General features: G+C 39.6%; 1 protein-coding gene across 1 annotated transcript in view; it reads left to right on the top strand.

The window, feature by feature from the left end:
* cwc22 (CWC22 spliceosome associated protein homolog) overlaps positions 1 to 21,052 on the top strand; it is a 104,686-nt gene that overhangs the window by 18,385 nt on the left and 65,249 nt on the right. Inside the window, exons 2-4 of the mRNA XM_060827333.1 lie at positions 9,201 to 11,716; positions 18,537 to 18,727; positions 20,905 to 20,972. Coding sequence (XP_060683316.1) covers positions 9,201 to 11,716; positions 18,537 to 18,727; positions 20,905 to 20,972 — 2,775 coding nt within the window. The remainder of the gene's footprint in view (positions 1 to 9,200; positions 11,717 to 18,536; positions 18,728 to 20,904; positions 20,973 to 21,052) is intronic.

Genomic DNA, 21,052 nt, shown 5'->3' with positions numbered 1-21,052 from the left:
TCAGAAGCTCCAAAATGGCTTCTTACGTGATGTACATTTGAAGTGTATTTTCATTTGTAATAAACAGTCTGTACAGAAGTGAATTTGTATGCCAGTGTGCTAGTCGGCTTTGAGATACAGCAAAATTGTGATCAGCCAAATTGGAGGGGTCAGTTTTCAAATTGGTTTTGAGCAGAGATTTGGGATAGCTAAAAAAGTTCTTGCATGATCTGACTAGCCTGCAAGTGCAACCTATATCAAAATAAAACCAAATAAAAGCATAATCACACAGTAAATATGTACAAGTGTCTTTATTTTTCAACTTGTTGGCATCTTAAAATGAATTGCCTTTGTATAGTAAAAGATTCTGAATAATGTTTGGGATTAGCTCTGGAAAAGCTGTTGGCTTTTTCTGCTTAGCATGCTGTTTTTAGGCAATCCACCATGTTGTGAATGCAGTTAAATGTATTTTCTGCCTTTTCATACTGCAGTGCAAAAGCCTAGTGCATCTCTGAGGCCTTGTTTCGGAAAGCAGGGAGGTGAGCAGGCAAACGTTCTTGAATTCTTCAGTGCTATCAGGGCGATAACCTTCAAGTAAAAGCAAAATACTAAAAATCTGAAATAAAAGTAGAAAATGTTCGAGAAACACGGGTGTGGCGGCATTTATTGAGAATTTCTTAAGAAGAGTCTTTTGCACTCTAAAAGTTTACTCTGTTTCTCTTTTCACCAAGGCTGCCAGACCTGCTAAGTTATCCTATCTGCATGTTGGGGAGATAATCTATCTTTTCTTCCATTGATTCATATTATCCACTTTCCTGATTGACCTCTCCAAAGTGCTTTGTTAACCTGATAGTGCCAGGTAGTACTTGGACAGAAGCAGTCTGGCATCTTGGTATTATCCATTTTGGGACACACCATGATAGTGACACAATCTTTGCTTCCCTTTTCACCACTACACCTTAAACATTCTTTGCTTCCTTTTTCACCATTATCCTTAAACATTAAAGAGAATTGCTAAGACATGGTTTCTTACACATCAGAGGTATCATTTTGGTGCATACCTTTTCATGGTGGTTGAGACCATGGTGCAGCGTCATTTTTGGCCTGCCTAAGATTTTGTCACTCTGGTGTGCCCTAACCTTTATCCAAATTGAGTGAGTGATCATCTGATGAGCATCCATGAGTTTGGTTAATCTAGAGTTACCATCTTCGTTCTGAGGAAGGGTCACTGGACCCAATAGGTTAATTCTGATTTCTCTCCACAGATGCTGCCAGACCTGCTGAACTTTTCCAGCAATTTCTGTTTTTGTTTCTGATTTCCAGCATCTGCAATTCTTTTGGTTTTTATCCTTTAGTGGATTTCCTGTTCTTTTTACAGGAACAACTGATAATTTCACCACAAACTGAGCTTTGGGTTATCTTGGCTAACTGGCTAATTGGGGCAGTTTCATTATAATTTAGCTAGTATTCTACTTGAGTTTATTTAACATGTGATGTAAAAGAACACATCTTTACCAGTACAGTTTGCAGGACTGTGAGAAATTGTTTAAGTTATGTTCAAGTGGCATGACTGCGACTTGTCTCAGGAGTCAAGTCATGGGTTTGAGTCTGCTTGCACTGACCCAAGGCTTGTACTTAGTGCTCTGAAAGCACACAGAATTTAAGAACAAATTACTGCAGATGCGGGAAACTTTACTGAAAACCACATGCTGGAGATCACAGCGGGTCAGACAGCATCCATGGAGAGAGAGCAAGCTAATGTTTCGAGTTTGGTTGATCACTTGAATGTTTGGCATCTTTTCTCCATCAGCACCCTATACCATGACACTGACCCCCTTTCTTCCCCCCCCCCCCCCCCCCCCATTTATAACATGAATGCTGTCCCCTCCACACTTCACTCCAGCTCTGATGAAGAGTCATCTAGAATTAAAAACGTTTGTACTGCAATCAGTTTTGCAATCTTAAATTCCATCTGTTGGAAATCAAATTAAATTCACTCTGGTTAGGGCCTTTCCAGTTGGCTGAAAGATGACATACATGGAGACATGATTTGTAAGAAATGATTTTCCCCTTGTATGTTGACTGTACTTCACTTGAAAGCAGTCCTGAGGCATAAGCTCATGGGCTGAAACTCCAACTCAAGATTTGAGCACGTTTCCACAGTTCTGCAGTACTGTAGAGATGTAGCACTGTTCAGTGTGTAGTCTTTTGGATGGAACATCTAGCCAGCTCCTCTACTTGATATAAAAGATCCTGCAGCACTCTTTGAAGAATAACAGTTTACATGGTGTGGTGACAATATTTATCTGTTTGTCAACTTGCGCAAAAATAGATTATTAATTGGTTTCATGGTTGTTGGCCTCTGTTCTAACGTGGAGAAATGAGGCAGTGCTTAAAGAGCTGCACCAGATTAGAAGTGTTTGGGGACATTTTAAGACAGGAAAGTTGCTCATAATATTTTATGATACAATGTGTTGTGTCCTCACTGAATGATGCACTTGATTTGGAAATCCCCATCTCAAATTTGTGTGTTTCAGTTCTTCATTCAGAAACTGAAAGATCGTGAATTGGGAAAAAAAGAATTGAAAAAGTGCCACATGAGCACAGAGAACGGAACATCATTGCATTTTCATGTCTTTATTAGTTAAATATTCAAATCCTTGAACAGAAACTGGAGTTAGAATGACTGTGCATTTTTATTTCATTTAATATGACACATGCATTATTATCTACAATAATTTGGTTTGAAACATCACCTTAGCAAGGTATTGTCTTTTCAAGATTGGCACGATATTGTGGTAAAATGCAGAAGTGGCACGATTAGGTACTTTCCCTAACGGTGGTGGTTCTGTAATCACCTTATACAAATATTATCAGATCAAGTTTATGTATTGCAGGTGCTCACTTCTCAACTATGATTTGCAGTTTGGATGTAAGGGCATATGCAATTGGCTTTTATTAGGTTCTTGACTTCAATTACACCCTAAACAAAAAGCAGGTGCAGATAAGTAGTTTTAGCTTTTAGCTGTATTAAAATAATTTTTCATAGAGGCATTTTCGTGAAGGTGTTTTTCAACATAGTGTACGTTATCAGCGCTCTGTGCAGCAATTGAGTCAGTCCCATTCCTCGATTGTATTCCTGAATTCCTCCATTTTTCCTCCGGTGACCATCCAAATTTCTTTTGAAATCATTAATAATTACTGCTTCCACTAACCTTATGATAGGTAGCAAGTTGCATGTCATTGCCACCAGCTGCATTTAAAAAAAACATTCTTACCAATATGTCTATTAGACTTTTTCTATCAGCTAATTGAACAACTTTTCTGTGATCTTAAAAGAACTTGCTATAATCTTGGAAAACACTTGCTAATCTTCACAAAATCTTTTTTGCTCCAAAAAAAATCTCCATGTAGAATAACCTTTTGTAACTAAATTCTGTTATTGCTCGAACTATTCTGGTAAATACACTTCAGAAAGTGCAGTGACCAGAGCTAGGTGCATTATTCAAAAGTTGTGGCCCAAGCAGCACTTTCTAACAGTTCAGCATAGCATTCTGCTTTTGGACTTAATGCCTTTACTTAACAAATCCATAGTGAGACTACTTTGCTTGCACACTCTTAGAATGTCCTGCCATCTTAAAGGAGGTTTGTACGTGAAAACGTTTTTTGTACTAACAGACTCTCTCTAGAATTGTGTTAAAATTACCTCCATTGTATTTTCTTTCAAAATGCATCACAAACACTTAACTGTATTAAGTTTCATTTGTCCTGTATCTGCTCATTCTTCCAACCAAACTATAACCTTTTGCAGTTGATGGCTATCCTTCTTAGCATATGCTACACCTCCAAGTTTCCTTTCTTGTGATCTGCTTTACAAGTCAAACATGTATGTGTTATGATCCGAGCTTATGTAATTATTGGAGAGATTGGATCCCTTAGTAGGACCTCTTATTAGGAGGTGGTCTTCCAAGGAGTTTTAACAAGAAAAGAGAACTTTTCTTGGCCAAAAGTTTAAAAAAATCATATTTTGAAATATATACTTACTTGTATATAAATTCCACGACTTAGATCACTGCAAAACAGTAATCCTGACACTGCATCTTGTGGAGCTCCAAAATGTCTACCATGGTTGCTGTTTTCTGTCAGTAAGGTTGCTTTCCTTAACCAATAAATATGATTTCACAAGTCTCAATTTTGTTAACTTACCTTTTTAACATGTCGATTTGTTTCAAATCCATATTGGGAAGATTTAAAAGGGAACGAAGGGGCAACTTTTTCACACAAAGGGTAGTGCATGTATGGAATGAGTTGCCAAAGGAAGTGGTGGAGGCTGGTACAATTCCAACATTTGAAAGCTACCTGGATGGATATATGAATAGGAAGGATTCTGAGAAATATAGGCCAAGTGCTGGCGAATGGGACTAAATTAGGTTAGGACATCTGTTAAGCATGGATGAGTTGGATTGAGGGGTCATTGAGTCATAGAAATGTGCTATACATCTCTATGACTCAATGACTCGAAGTGCTTGTTGACCCTCTACCCTGGTACCATCGTTGACGTTAAACTGACTGACCTGTAACTGTAGACTGGCATCCTTAACCCTTTTGAGAAAAGATAAGTCAGGAAAAGAAAAGGGAGGTGTGTTGGCAATACTCATTTGATACTGACATCCTTCCCCAACCTCTCTGGGCACTTGTATCCATGAATACCAAGTGCCTAACCCTCACCATTTTTAACCCTCATGTCCCCTATTGCTACAGCACCATATTCTCACAAGGCGATTTATGCATGTAACTTATCAATGTTATTGACCAGACTTTGTGTGCTCTCTTAGATACATTCTTCACCTTGCTTTGTGTTCTTCGTTGTCTTCATTGGTCTCCTTCTGTCTAACATGATTGTGCCTTGTTGACAACTGTTCAATGCTGTTGCATCTTTATATACTTTATTTCTGTTTTCTGCTTCACAAGGTTCACGCCCAACCCCAAGGCAATTCAACCCCCTCAAGCTGCATTAATGAATCTCCCAATGGTGACGTGGGTTCCAGCCCCGTGGAGATGAAAGCGTCCCTGTTGCCCCAGGGGAAAGATCACAATACTCAAAAACTTGCACCACCCCTCACCCAATGTATTCTTTCTTTCATGCTCACATCTCAAATCATGCCTTGAATTATGATTTGATATGGTCATACTTTGCGCTTCTACTTTGAATAGCACATGACGATTTGAGTAATCCTGAGACTATTACCTTTTTGACATACTTACTTTTAAGTTCCTGAAATCAAACCATATGTTACTAATATATGTCATCAGCACTGATGTGTGTCAGAACCTTTGCCTCAGTTCTTTGCCCATGCAGAAGTTTCTGAACCTTAGCTGTGATATCTTTTATCCTGACATCAAGGAGGCAACGTAGCATGCAGCGTAGGGATATTTTTAATCAACTTGTTCAGAAATGTTATGATACACCAGTGGAGTGCATGGGAGTTGAACCTAGGCATTCTGGCCCAGCGATAAAACAACCACTACTGTGCTACAAGAGCCCTGAGCTTGCAGGAGTTGGGCATTTCTTTAACATCGGTATCATTTATCCACCCAACTAAGGAGCCCCAATAACAGCTTTATGACTCATTTTCACTCTTCCTTCAGATGCAGTCCCTTCTCTGTTGGTGCCATGTTTCTCAAGACATTCCTTCAAGATGTCCACAGTCTTACATCTGTGGTCAGCAAGGTTTTGCAAAGAATTCTGAGGGGTAGGATTGACTATTTGGAAAAGCATAGTGTGATTAAACGCAGTCAGTGTGGCTTTGTGAGAGGCAGGTTGTGCTAACTAATCATATTGAGTTCTTCGAGGAGGTGGCAAGACAGGTCGACTAAGGTCGCGCAGTAGATGTGGTGTATGTGGACTTCAGCAAGGTATTTAATAAGGTTTCCCATGGTAGGCTCACTCATAAAGTCAGGAGGTATGGGATACAGGGAGATTGGGCTATCTGGATTCAGAATTGGTTGGCTGACAGAAGGCAAAGAGTGCTTGTAAATGCAAAGTATTCTGCCTGGAGGTCAATGTTGAGTGGTGTCCTGCAAGGCTCTGTTTTTAGGCCTTTGCTCTTTGTAGTTTTTATAAATGACTTGGATAAGGAGATTGCGGGGTGGGTTAGTAAATTTGCAAATGACACAAAGATTGGAGGGTGCCGTTGATAGTATTGAGGGCTGTTGCATGCTGCAGTGTGACACAGGATGCAGAGCTGGGCTGAGAAATGGCAGGTGGAGTTCAAACTGGATAAATATGAAGTGATGCGTTTTGGAAGGTCGAACTTGAATGCTGAGTATAGGATTAAAGACAGAATTCTTGGCAGTGTGGAGGAACAGAGGCACCTTGGTGGTCAAGTGCATAGATCCCGTCAAGTTGCCACCCAAGTGGATGGGATTGTTAAGAAAGCATAGTGTTTTGACTTTCATTAACAGGGAGATCGAGTTTAAGAGCTGTGCGGTTTTGCTACAGCTCTACAAGTGAGATCACACTTGGAATATTGTGTCCAGTTCTGGTTGCATTACTATAGGAAAGATACAGAGGCTTTGGAAAAGGTGCAAAGAAGGTTTACTTAGATGCTGCCTGGACTGGAGGGTTTGTCCTCTGAAGAGAGGTTTACTGAGCTTGGACTTTTCTCTCTCTCTCTCTCTCTCTCTCTCTCTCTCTCTCTCTCGAGAGAGAGAGAGAGAGAGAGAGAGAGAGAGAGAAGGAGAAAGAGAGGTGACCTGACCGAGGTATCTAAGATAATGAGAGACATGGATAGAGTCAATAGCCAGAGACTTCTCCCCAGGACAGGAACGACTGGGGCGAGGGGTCATAGCTCTCTGGTATAGAGGAGACGTCAGAGGTAGGTTCTTTACGCACAGAGTAGTGAATGCATTGAATGCGTTGCCAGCGGTGGTGGTGGAAGCAGAGTCATTAGGGACGTTTAAGCGTCTGCTGGACATGCTCATGGACAGCAGTGAATTGAGGGATGGGCGTCAATTAGATTATCTTATAGTACATTCTGATTAATCCTTGGCGTGATATCGAAGGCCGAAGGGCCTGTTCTGTGCTGTACTTCTCTACGTTCTGTTATCACTCCCTCCATTCTCCACATTTACTTGTTCCACCAGTCTCCAGTGCTGAAAGTGAAAAATTCACTTGTGGATCCGTCTTGTTCTATTTCTGTTTTCATGTCTCCTTGGAACCTGATGGTGGTGCTATGTTACCACTTTGGACCTAAAAGCAAGTTCACAATGCATTGTTTGCATCTACAAATATTGGCATCACTGTGCGGTTGTAATCAGTAAAGTATGACAGTGATCCTCCTTTATGTACAAATAATTTTAATTGTTTAGGTCTATGTAAGTTTGTGGCCAGGTTGGTTCTGTTCAATATTTCATGTGAGCAGTTGTATTGGTTCCAACAAGGAAACCAACATTGGAAGAAAGTGATTCCCTCCCATCGCCATTCCCCAGTCCGTACACTTGATTTCCAAGCCATGCAGCGGTTGTATTGGGAGAAATTAAAGGAATGGGTTCAGTTCATGTTATCATCTAAGCTTTATTCTGAGTTTAAAAAAAAACTAAGGTTATTATATATACATTTTTAAACTAGGACATATCGTTATGTAGTGATGTGATAGTTCTCAATATATTGAAGACTGCAGTGCTTTCCTGCAAACCAATTACTTGTCTAGTTAGTTCCTTGATTTTCTTGAAGGCAGATGCACAATGCAAAGTGCTGCAATCAGGAATAGACAAAGCTTTAACTTAATCTGCTTTGGGATTGTCCGACTGAACTGATTTTTGTCAGAGCAGGACACGAGAATCCATTGTACGTTTTCAGTGGTGCCATGGGATATTTTGTATCCATCGGAATATGTGGACAGTACCTCAGTTTATCCTTTTATCAGCAGCATGATGTCTGTGATAATGCAATGTTCCTGCAGTACTGCCCTGAATTTGTCAGTCTAGATTACATGCTGAAGTTTCGATGGTGTTTGCTCACATAAGAGCTCAGTCTTGAAGAAGGCAAGAAATGCTGCCATTGAGCAAAGTTGCACAATCTTGTTTAGCAAAATCATTGTTTTATTGCTGATATAAGAAACGATGCTCTAGAAAAGGTATTCTGACACAAATGTTTGCTTTAACTATTTTTCATGGTTCATATGTGCTGTCATTGTGTAATAGTAGTTCAGTCCAGTGTCATACATCCAAATACAAGCCAACCTTTGCATTTTATGGTTCAAAAGGAAGCTCATAATCACTCTAGTGTAGGGTTATGGGTACTAAATCATATGTTATGATCCCACAAGTTATTTCAGCCCACTAGAGTATACTATGTTATGTTGAGTGGTTCATTTATAGGACAATGCCTGAATTTGAGGCTGGAATCTGTCCAACTGTGTGTAGCATGCACACAAATATATTTTTCTTGTAAAGTATTTTTATACACAGAGTAAAAGACATTACATACTTTGAATTTGCTTTTGCTGTTCTTATCGACCAAGTCACAATGTTCAGTTCAAATTTGGAGGGCACTGGATTAGGTCAGTATGTTATCCTAAGTTGAGTTATAATGATGTTCTCACTGATGTAATGAATTCTGTTTGCTCTCTTTGAAAATTGTATATAAAATAAATTTGGGTGGGACACCTATTCATTTGTTAGTCTGTACCTCAACACACACTTATCTTCAATTTTGGTTAAATTGTGAATAATTTAATCTCAAAGACAAAAGCTATAAAGATAGATCGGGATGAAAACCTGTTTTTGTGTAGTAAAGTGCTGAATTTCACAAATGTTTCACATTACAGTGAATCTACAAATTAAATATTTGCATTGAAATAGTTCAGTACTGAGGCTATGAGTATGACACTTAATTCAAGCTTTATTATCCATTTGATCATGATTCAGTTAACCAGAATATAATGCTATTGTACTACATCCAAAACAAAACGTTGATTGGAAGAATCCTGGTTTTAGATTAGATTTTCTTTTTAGATTAGACTTACAGTGTGGAAACAGGCCCTTCGGCCCAACAAGTCCACACCGACCCGCCGAAGCGCAACCCACCCATACCCCTACATTTACCCCTTACCTAACACTACGGGCAATTTAGCTTGGCCAATTCACTTTTGTCAGGATTTGTATTCTGCATGTGTTGTTGTTAGTATTTTATGGAATGCTCTCTTTTCTTTCTCCAGGGAGAGCAGCAGTGACAGTGATTCCAGCTCATCCAGTAGCAGCAGTGGTAGCAGCAACAGCTCTTCCAGCAGCAGTTCAAGCAGTTCAAGTGGAAGCAGCAGCAGTAGTAGTAGTAGTAGCAGCAGTAGTGATAGCAGTAGCAGGAGTTCTTCTTCAAGCCCTCAGGACAAAAGAGGTAGATCACCAAGGAATTCCAGCCGAAGGAAAGAGGAAAGGCACTTGGAGAGAAGGGACAGAATTCTTTCACAAGGGGACCATCGAGCGAGAATATCGGAGCGTGAAAGAAGGGATGAAAAGCCGACCATCAGAGAAGAGAGAAGTTCAAATCTCAAACAGTCGGGTTGGTCAAAGGAAAGACGACCAGAAATTGACAAAAGGCGACGTTCTCCTGAAAGTTCTTGGAAAGAACCTTCAAGAAGCCATAGTCCCCAGGAGGTAAGACGAAGATACAGTCCAGATTCAAGAAGCAAAATTGGGGATGATAGGAATAGAAGGCCCAGAAGAAAATCTAGTAGTCCTTCTCCCAGACATCAAAGAAGGGAATACAGGTCCAGCTCCAGAAGTCCTTATCGGTCATCAAGGAAGGAGAGTGCAACTTCAAAATTTACTAGATCAGAAAAATCTGATAGCTACAGAAGAAGTCCAGAGAGTCGGGACAAAAGAATATTGAAGGACATTCGTACAACAAGTAACAAGAGTTCTTCACAACTAGAAGAAAGTACCCGTCGAGGCCAAACGAGAAACTATAGCCCTCAGAGGTCAAGACGGTTCCATTCTAGTGTTGAATCAAAACAGAAGTGTAGAGATGGCAGAAGTCGCAAATCGGATAGTTCATCTCGTAGCCCTCCCGAAGAGGATTTTAAAAGTTCAAAAAGTCCTGATTCACATTCTTCAAATGTCAGACATGACTCCCAGAAATATAGTAAATTAATTGAATCTGACTTGGGGAGAAGGAAAGAAGAATGTATTGTTACACAAGCAAGTGGGAATACTTCTCAAAGTCCAGACAGCCATGAACCAAGCACTCGATCATCAAGTTGTAAAAAACAACAACAAACTCCAGTGCACTCTGTTACAGCAGGTTCCAGAAGTAATAGCCCTGGAAGTACAAAGCAAAAATCTCCTAGTCCCTCTTCAAGAAGTCGAGCTAATGAGCGTGAATGTACTCCTCTTGCGCAACAACAAAAAATGGATGGGTCACCTTGTTCAAATGTGAGAGAATTGCAAAAGTCAGAGTCTGAAAGTCCCAGGTCGTCTCATAATGTAATTACTGATTTTAAAAACAACAGAACAGTTGAGCCAGATAGTCGAGAAGAAAGTAATACTTTTACAGTGCAGAAAGAAGACCACCCAAAACCAAATTCTGACCCAGGGAAAGAAAATTGGCCTGAAAGTGTTCATTCCACAAGGGAGAGTACTCTTCCCTGCTCTGCCACAAGTTCTGGGAAAGATTTGTGTGTAGATAACAGTAATGAGGAATCAAAGCATCATGATCCTAATTTGGAGAATAGTAAAAAAGATAGGAGTAGAAATTCTTCTAAAAGCTCAAAACGAAGATCATCCAGTTCATCGTCATCATCGTCATCCTCTTCTTCATCTTCCACAAGCTCCTCTTCATCATCATCATCATCCACATCATCATCATCAACATCCAGTGAAGAGGATAATCATGATAAAGGGTCTGATTTAGAACAACATGTATTACTGCACCAGCATGACAAAGAAGATAATTCTGAGAGTATACCTCTGCACACAAATGCAGATCACGAGAGAGGAAGCCCAGATGGAAAAGAAGAGCAGCAGTTTCAAGATTTAGAATCCTCAAATGAAAAAAGGGTGCTTTGTCTTCCAGATAGTACTGGCAAGATGCCATCTCGAAGTCATAGCCCTTCAGAAGAGCAATCCCAGTGTCCAAATTCATGTGATACAATATATGGAAATTTGGTATCTGCTAAAGAAATGCATAGTGCTGATGAAGTTTCTTCAAGTGAAAAGAAACCTGATGATAAAGCTGATTCAGGCACCCCACAATCTTCCCCAGCTAGAGTTACACCCAGTTCTCAAAAAAATAAAAAGTCTCTGTCAGATACAGAAAGAACAGATGAAAGGAGCTGTCAGAAAGTCAGCCCTGAAAATAAGGAACCAGACAGCACTTTGTTGTCTGATTCAACAGATGACAAGAGCCTGCAAGTCACAGAGAGCTCTGAGGTAGGAAATTCAAATATCCAGAGTCCACACGTATCCAGTCAAAGACAGCAGAGTCCAATTTTGGACAGTGGAGATGGAAAGGAACAAACCAATCTTCAGAGAAAGAGGCAAAGATCATCTTCCTCTGAAGGAATGATTGGTTCTGGCTCTGGATCTGAGAGTCCAGTGGAACCTCCTCACAAAATGACATTTAAATGTAACAGTCCTGTTCCTGGTTTGACGGAGGCAGCAGAATCTTCTCACACAGCTTCACCACAAGAGCAGGAACCTGAGGAAAAAGAAAGAAAAAGAGCAAGGAATTTGTCAGGTATAGTGACTTATTTAATGACTAATTGAATATGTGAAGCTTAGTGGGCAAAGTAATAATTGATCTTTGGGAACAATCGGGTTGAATTTGGGTTTGTATTTGAAATTACAGATATGAGAGAGAATCCATATTTGTTTTAATTTTAAACTGTCAAAAGATGAGAGCAGCAGAGCGAATTAACTATCAGTATGTATCAAATAGACATGTTTATGTTAAACGCTGTTAAACCTATTTGATTTTGTTTTCATTGTTATAGTTATTTTGGACTTAGACTGAAGCTCTGGAACTGTTATTACGAAGTGTAGGGTAGTTAATGTAACACCTCTATTGGGGGAAAAAAAAGGCAGGGAGAAAAGCTTAAATTATAGACTAGTTGGCCTGATATCAATAGTAGGTAAATGCTATTATAAAAGTCTTTTATAAAAGATTTAGTAGCTGAGCACTTGGAAAACAGTGGTAGGATTGGACAGAGTCAACGTGGATTTACCAAAGGGATCTCATGTTTGACAAATCTGCTGGAGTTCTTTGAATTTGTAAATCTGAGAGTTGATGAGGGGAGCCCATGGATTTGGCTTATTAGGAATTTCACAAAACTTTTGACAATGCCTCACAGCTGAGATCAGTATGCAACATTAATGTGCATGGGATTAGGAGTGGTGTATTGAAATGGATAGAAAACTGGAAGGCAGACAACAATCAAAGAATAAGAATAAATGGGTTTTTTTGTGAATGGCAGGCAGTGACTATTGGGGTACCATAAAGAACAATACTGGGACCTTTTTATATATATATAAATGATTTAGATGATGAATTAAATGTAATATCTCCAAATTTGCAGATGAAACGAAGCTGGGCAGGAGGGTGAGCTGTGAGGTCGGAGGGGTGGTGCAGAGATGTTGTAGTTTGATTTGGGCAAACTAAATGAATGGGCAACTACATTGTGCAATGTGAATAAATGAGCCGTCATTTACTTTAGGAGCAAAAGCATTATCATTATACAATATAGAAGCATTATATCTTACATTGACATTCTATGAAACAAGTCATTATATATATTTTTGGCTTAGTTAGTGCCGTTCAGGTTTTCATATTGTGACTGGAAATAATTGTTCATGTTCGAAGTGTTAACTTTCAATTGGCTAAGGCTTTTCAAGTAAGAAGTGCAAAAGCATATCAATTCTACCTTGTACTGTAAGATGATTCCAGGGCAAAAACTCAGTCTTCTATTTTGCTAGATCAAAACGAATCTGAGACAGTCCAGATAAATTTGAGGTCGGGGTGGAAGGTGTTGGTAAAGTGGATGAACTGTTCAACCTCCTCGTGGGAGCACGAGGCAGCGTCGATACAGTCATCAGTGTAGCGGAGGAAAAGGTGGGGGGTGGTGCCAGAGTAGCTGCAGAAGATGGACTGTTCCACATATCCTACGAAGAGGCAGGCATTGCTGGGGCCCATGCGGGTGCCTTGTCAGGTACACACACCCACCAACCCAACCTCCACTCCCGGCACCTTCCGCTGCAACCGCAAGAAATGCAAAACTTGCGCCCACACCTCCCCCCTCACTTCCCTCCAAGGCCCCAAGGGATCCTTCCATATCCGCCACAAATTCACCTGCACCTCCACACACACAATTTACTGCATCCGCTGCACACGATGTTGCCTCCTCTATATTGGGGAGGCAGGCCGCCTACTTGCGGAACGTTTCATAGAACACCTCTGGGACACCCGGACCAACCAACCCAACCACCCTGGGGCTCAACACTTCAACTCCCCTCCCACTCCACCAAGGACATGTAGGCCCTTGGACTCCTCCATCGTCAGATCATAGCAACACGACAGCTGGAGGAAGAGCGCCTCATCTTCCACCTAGAAACCCTCCAACCACAAGGGATGAACTCAGATTTCTCCAGTTCTCCCCCCCCCCCCCCTTGTCTCAGTCCCAACCCTCAAACTCAACACCACCTTTCTAACCTGCAATCCTCTTCCTGACCTCTCCGCCCCCACCCCCACTCTGGTCTATCACCCTCACCTTAACCTCCTTCCACCTATCGCATTTCCAACGCCCCTCTCCCAAGTCCCTCCTCCCTACCTTTTATCCTAGCCTGCTTGGCACACTCTGCTCATTCCTGAAGAAGGGCTCATGCCCGAAACATCGATTCTCCTGCTCCTTGGATGCTGCCTGACCTGCTGTGCTTTTCCAGCAACACATTTTCAGCTCTGATCTCCAGCATCTGCAGTCCCCACTTTATCCTACTCCTCTCATAGAGCCAACTTTGTGATGTTCTAGCTTCTGTTAAACTTTGTATAAAAACTGAGGCCAAAAGTTTGCATTTGGAATTTATCAAGATACAGATTTAACTTGAGGTAATTATGACCCTCAAAATCACAGCCACATAATCATTGCTTACCAGAACTGGAATCTCAATTCAAGACATATAAAAATTATTTTATCAGATAACTACTTGTGATAATCTCGATCGAAACCAGTACTTTAGAATTCCATTTTCCCGTTGATAACTCCGAGCCTGACATGACAAGGTACAGACAGACTGAAGTATTATGGATAAACACTGTGTTTTTGTATGCAATTTGCTTTTTAAAATGAAAGGAAAGTATTTTCCAGTTTCACTTTTAACACAAGCCAAAAGCCCACTTGACACTTTAGTGTAGTATACCTGTATTTTATACTGACCTGCAAGTCATCATTTGATTTTTTTGGACCGAGTCAGAGATTCCTTATTTCTAAGGGTTTACTTTGATCTGTTTGGCAACATGGTAGCTTCCTCCAGCCAAGTTTCAAATCCTAGCAAATTTGTTCTTTCCAAGGGTGAGCTCCTGTTTGTGTTGCTGTTACATGAATCTTTCCACCTTAATCTGCTGTCTCTCCCAAAATCTGGCAGATTACCTAAAATTTTTTTTGCACAGCCTCAAGAAAGATACGTTTTCTGGTTTATATTCAATCTTTCCTCTCTCAAAGCTGATCACTGAGGCCTTGTCTGAAAATGTGTTGCTGGTTAAAGCGCAGCAGGTCAGGCAGCATCCAAGGAACAGGAGATTCAACGTTTCGGGCATAAGCCCTTCATCTCTGAGGCCTTGTAACAAGTAGACGTGTTGATTAATGATTATTTTGACTTATACCTCTGTTGATGTGCATATCTTTTCAGTGGATAGTTTAAGGAATAACCTGACAATCCAACATGCTCAGTGCCTTCCTTGGACTTCGGAGATGTGTTTAATTGCTGTAAACCCACGTGCTGCTGTCATAACCGTCAACCTTGAGTAGCTTAGGTTCTCATACCAGCAAGAGAAATTCTGCCTCCATTCAAACCTTAACAGTTATTTCATCCAAATTTGTTAAAGGATGTTGTTAAATCAAGTCTTATGACGCATTTTACCCTGTCATTTTAACCCAACTGAAAACAGTCCCAAAGCATTTCAATGTTATAAAACCTCAAATTTGCAACACATCTCTGGACACTTGGTATGTTGTCATTCCACGAATGAAGTTTGTTTCTCTTGATAAACAGTCAAATGAAAAAGGGCTCATCATTCTCATTGAATCTTTCATCCTCAGGAAGAAGCATTAAATATTGACAGAGACATGTGTCTGGCGTTTGCTACTCCTAATGGATTCCAGAAAAAACTCCAGTAAAGAACTTGTCCTTCACATGCATTGATATAATTCACCATTGTAGGTTTTTTTCCACGTCATAATCAATCTATCCGTAAACAATTTCTCTGAAATGGCCTGTTGGATTTAATAATGACCTTCTTACACTTGACGCTCCTGACTTTTCCATGTCTGCCTTTTCAAACCCCTCGCTCTTTTTCTCAGCCTCCTCTTAAGTCACACTGAATTTCTCATTTCCAGAGAGAAACTCCCAACATATTTGGCCTTTCCCAGCAGAGTAAACTCCTCTTTATCTGGCACATATAGGGAATAGAGGTGGTGCTAGTTGAGTAAATTCTCTGAGATTTGATCAAAAGACAGGAAGAAGCAAACAAATGATCAGTTCCCAGAACAAAGAACTGGTTGGTTGCATGAGAATTCTTAGAGTCATAGATTCCTACAGCATGGAGACAGGCCTTTTCCCCAAATTCCTGCTGCGTTTTGATTAGAAATTTACTGTATTTGTAATCCCTTAATTCTGTTATTATGCTTGAAAGTCTTTTTGCTTCTTTTTCTTCCCTAAGTAGGGGTAGACTCAGAGTGCCTCAGTCCAAGCTGAATTCTGTGATATCAACTTTGTTGCAGCATGTCTTGCACACCTCTATCTTGAAAGAATATTTTTATTTAAGTATCTAACCAATGTTGAATTCAAAATACAAACTTTTTTTTCTTGTTGGCATGTTGATCATGAATGAAATACTCATGACAAGCTCTTCAGTTGTGCCAGCATTTATCTCAATTTATGGTGCATCAGACAAGGAAATTAAAATGGTTTGATTATTGAAACCTCTGGTTTTTGCTGTGTGATTGATTAACAAGGACGTCTGGAGACAGCATCACATGAGTCAATCTATTCAAAGTTGACATTGTTGACAGCTGAATGTTTTGGTATTTCAAAAATAAAGGCTCAGATTTTTGCAGACAGCAAAACCGTTGGAACTCTGCCATTGAGTGACCATCTGAATAACCATACAGTAATCTAGAAGTTCCGCTCATTGGTTCTTGACTTAGCCAAAAATACCATTCAATTGCTATCAATGAACATAAGTTAAATTGACCAAAACATTCCTTCGTACCTCTGAACCAGAAGTCCTGGGTTCAAGTCCCACCTGTTCAAGAACTGCACGTCTGAACACCTCAATTAAGAAATACTTGAGCAGAACCACTGTCCTTCCTGCCTGAGCCTAGAGTCCTAGATTCAGACCATAAGACATACGAGCAGGAGTTAGGCCATTTGCCCAGTGGGTCTACTGTGCCATTCAACAATGACTGATAAGTATTTCAACCCCATTTTTCCCCTTTTACCCTGTAACCTTCATAAGACCGTATCAAGTCCCACTACTTCAGTGGTGTGTATTAATATCCCTGAAAAGGTTGCTTCAAACATATCTTGACCAAAACCTCCATGCTAATGCTCTTAGGCTCAGTTTAAAAACCATGTTGAAGGAGATGAGTTTTTCACTGTGTCCAAACTTCATAATTGCCTGGAAACTACTACACTGCCTGAAGAGCCAACTTTATATTTGTGGAATGTCAAATTTCTCCATACACTCAATTTTTTTTAAAGGAATACAGGCAGTTCACGGACTGTGAACAGGTTCTGTTAACGAATCAATTTATATGCAAGTTGGAACACGATGCAAGACTATACAAAGTTGCTATTTCTAAGTACATAAAATGTTTGTATGTCAGATCTTTAAAATTATACCCCTATATCAGAGAGCATTGAGAAAGTTCATAACCGAACATTCCTAATTTGGTGACTCTGTGCAGTTTTTATGAAGTTATCTTCATTTTAGTTTTCAGTTCACTGCAGTAACTATTTTCATTATCCAAGAGAAGGATATTAATGCGCTGCAAAGTTCCTGCTTAGCTATATGTGAATACCTGATGTGCTTACCAGCTTGCTGACAGCACTGTTGTTGCATACCAAGTCATCTCCTTGAATTGACATATGATTTAACCTACAGTTGGGATCAGGGAACACCACTCCCTAGATCTTCAAGGTTCAACAACAACCTTCCTTGCTTCACTGCTGACTGAAAATTCCAGGATATAATCTCCAAGTAATTTGGAATTGATAATTTATCTGAGATTTGACACGTACTAAATTCATTTATTCAGTGATTTTTGGCATTTACACTTCTGAAATTTGAACTGCATGGTGGATATTTTATGATAACTCATGATAAAATAGTAGTCAAGTATCCTAAAACACCATCTCCACCAGTTTCCCAATTCACACAAGTTTTAAAATAACTCTGTGGCAGTTGAATACTATAGAAATGTAACTTCAAATGTGATAGATTTGTAACAGTTTTTGAACATTATATTCCTAATCTTGACACATTCACTTAGAAAAGGTTAAGTGGAGGCAGATATTCCCTCCTTGAAGGCTCAGTGTCCTGTTCCCTCTTGATTTCAAGTTAGGTTAGTTATTGAATGAATATATGAATAATGTATCAGTAAACCAGCCAAGTTTAGAAGCTCATGGTATTTAAATGCTTCATCAATTGAATTTGAGAATTGAAAACTGGAGAATTCAGTTAGAAAAATGGATGAACGCTTCTGCAAGATAGCTTCAAAGACAAGAAGCCATATTTCAAATTCTCAGTTCAAAAAAAGTTTCAGTATTTTTCAGTGTTGAAATCCAATATTGTTGATTTGTCTTCTCCTATTTTGTTTATACCCCAGCATAATATCAAATGATCCTGTGCAATCATGGGTTATATTTCATCATTTGTGTTCTTGGCAAACTGTGTATTCCTTCATTTGTAAATACGTCTTTTTGTGTGAAATATCATGTTTCTAACACCTGTCAGAACAAAACTTTTGGTAAAAGAGGTTTCTTTATTTCAAAACAAAATATAATTGGTTGAAACATTTTTGTCATCCACTGCCTCGCTCCTTGTGAAGTAACAGCATGCAATACTAATGGTACAAAATATCTGTTTCTTCATGTAATTTGAACATAATTTGGTGCAAATGTAATTAAATTCTGCAGATTCTATGGCTAATTATGGGAACATGAACTAATTACTTTGAACCATTTATTATTTCATACTTGGATGTTATGAACTTTTTTTTGCTTCTAATTCAAATTAACCAAAAGTGTGGTGTAAAAAATGTAACTGTTTTTGGAATTTTGGTCAGGCACAGAAATGGCTGAGAGCACACTTGAGGATGATGGAGAGACCAATGTTACCAGAGAAGACATGAGTGATTTGAAGACATCTATTAATGCAGAGGATGGGGTGATTTCAGGTAGCTCAGATAGCGAAGAGAGTGCAGCTAGCAGTGGTACAGCTGTCCAAAAAATGAAAAGCAGCGTTATACAGATACAGGTAAGATTGGTCAATCAATCTGAATATTTTGTGAGGCTACGAGGCCCTGAAAACTGTTGACTTTCTCAATTTTCTTAATCCCTATTATAAACTGACTAATTGAAATTAAAATGTCACAACTTGTGCATCTCCAAGGTCATCTTAAGTGCAATGATGATCGAACTTCTGGGTGACCTGGTCACCCATCTTCAGTAAAATAGTGTGGTGCAATGATACCATCCCTACCTTGGGGCATGGGCACCTGTGTTCCGGTCTCATCTGTTCCAGAGGTGTGCAATAACATTGATGAGCAGACCGATAAGAAGCTATTCACAGAAAAATTGTTAACAGTTCTTTATTCAGGTGTAATCCAAATCTGTGCCATATTTTTGTGGAGTTTTATGTTGCATCTGTCCAATATGTTTTCTGGTCCTGTGGCAGTATTAAGAAGGGCTTATCAAAGCCACAAATTACATCCTTGCAAGTTATGCTCCCTGACCCTTCTCCAGCTTTCAATGCATTGTCGAACCCATGATTCTCCTTCATTGCCTCTCCAGTCAGCCAGCTAGGTGGAGTTGCTCTCATATGATTCCATTATTAGCTATCAAATTGTAGCCTGAATAATGACTTAGCTGTACACTCCCCCATTCTGAACTTTGTTATTCCCCAAGGATGAATCATTGATGGTCTCCTATTTCTTTCCTTGGATGGTGTCATCCAAAGGCTTGGGATAAGTTTAGAAAGTCTGCTAATGAAACCCAGCTCTATCTCTCTACACTTTTATTGTTGCCAAATTATCAGTCTGGTTTTAACATGTCCAGTTGCAGGTGATCAAATATATCTTCCAGTTAAATATTGGGAAGGCTGAAGTCTTTGATTTTGCTCCACATTTCAAATTCTGTTCCTTTGTTATTTATTCGTCGCTCCCCTTGTATCACTCTGATTTTAATCCAGGCTGTTTGTAATGGAAGTATCCCATTTGAACTTGCAAATATCACTTCTTTCCTCTTCCGTAATAGTACCCAATGTTGCACTTGTTTCAGCTGATTTGCTGTTGAAACCCTCATTGAAAATTCATGAATGCAAGCATCACTGGCAATGCCGGAATTTTTCGTTTTTAGCTTGTTATTTGGGAGGAGAGTTGGGACCATTGCCATTAAATCTTGCAGTCCATCTGGAGTAGGAAAACTCTTACAGTTCTGCTCGGAATGGATTCCAGGTTTTTGAACAAAATCAGGCTTCTATGTTGCTTGGAGAGAAACATGTAGATTACGTTTTAAAGTGATCAATGTCATGTATGATACTATGCTCCTGCAAAGCACCTTGTAACTTTTGTATGTTTAAGATGCAGTAAAATGTATGTTTTTGCTGTATGTCAGCCCCAGTGCCACTGCTCGCCAAATCTGATGAGCATTCTGAAAGTGATGAACAGTTTTTGCTGACTGATATGGGAAAACTGGGTGGCTACACTTGAAGCTTCTACACAGCAGTGTCGTGGAAGTTAGATATCAAAGCAGTGGAATAATTGTAGTTGGGTGCAAATAGAATAGAAGCTTGAGGTCTTGAACATGTACCTGAACCAAAGAGGCAGGTACACAAGATCTTGAACTGAAGCAACACCGAAAGGAGGATACCTCCCACATCAACACACCTCACACATCAACACACCTGTGGTACTATGCTGGAATGTCAATTTGTAATTAAGACTGAGCAATAATATAACCTGATTTCATATTTACAATAATCTTGACAGTGCTGAGTTATTAATTTTCAGCTGTAGTGTTGCATCGAGCAGAAAGCTGGAATAAAGTGTGAGGCTTAAGATCTTGCTGTCATGTGCAGCAAATGGTTTGAAAAACGTAGCCTTTTTCTGTGGCCCAGTACCACTAAAACATGGATATAATATTCTGTTTTTCCACCCCCCCCCCCCCAATCATAATAGATGTGTCAGTAAAGAATTACAAATTGCTACTTCTCCATCTAACTTTCATCCCTGCTCTCCTTGGAACCTGTACCTTTGTCATTTGTCTGAACATGCACGCAAGCATATACATTTGTTTTTGGATAAACAAGAAAATTATGTTAGTTGTGTGAGAAACAGGAAATTGGTACTTCTTGAAATACATGTTGAGAAAAGATCGTTGAAATTTCTGTCTTTGTTAGATTTGGTATTTCAGGTAATTTTTCTTGTTTTTCAGCTCAACTCCAACCAGGAGAGGCAAGAAAACTACAGTCCAAGGCAAAGGAGCTCTTCCCCTGAGTACAGGTAAAATTAGATTTTGTATATTATCAAGGATTACCCTTGTGAAGTAACAATTTATTAACTGCAAATTTTCACATTTCCAT

The sequence above is a fragment of the Hemiscyllium ocellatum genome, chromosome 7 (assembly GCF_020745735.1).
Source record: "Hemiscyllium ocellatum isolate sHemOce1 chromosome 7, sHemOce1.pat.X.cur, whole genome shotgun sequence".
In the NCBI taxonomy this organism is placed as follows: Eukaryota; Metazoa; Chordata; class Chondrichthyes; order Orectolobiformes; family Hemiscylliidae; genus Hemiscyllium; species Hemiscyllium ocellatum.
The sequence above is the reverse complement of the archived record's forward strand: the minus strand, read 5'-3'. Positions and strand labels throughout refer to the sequence as shown.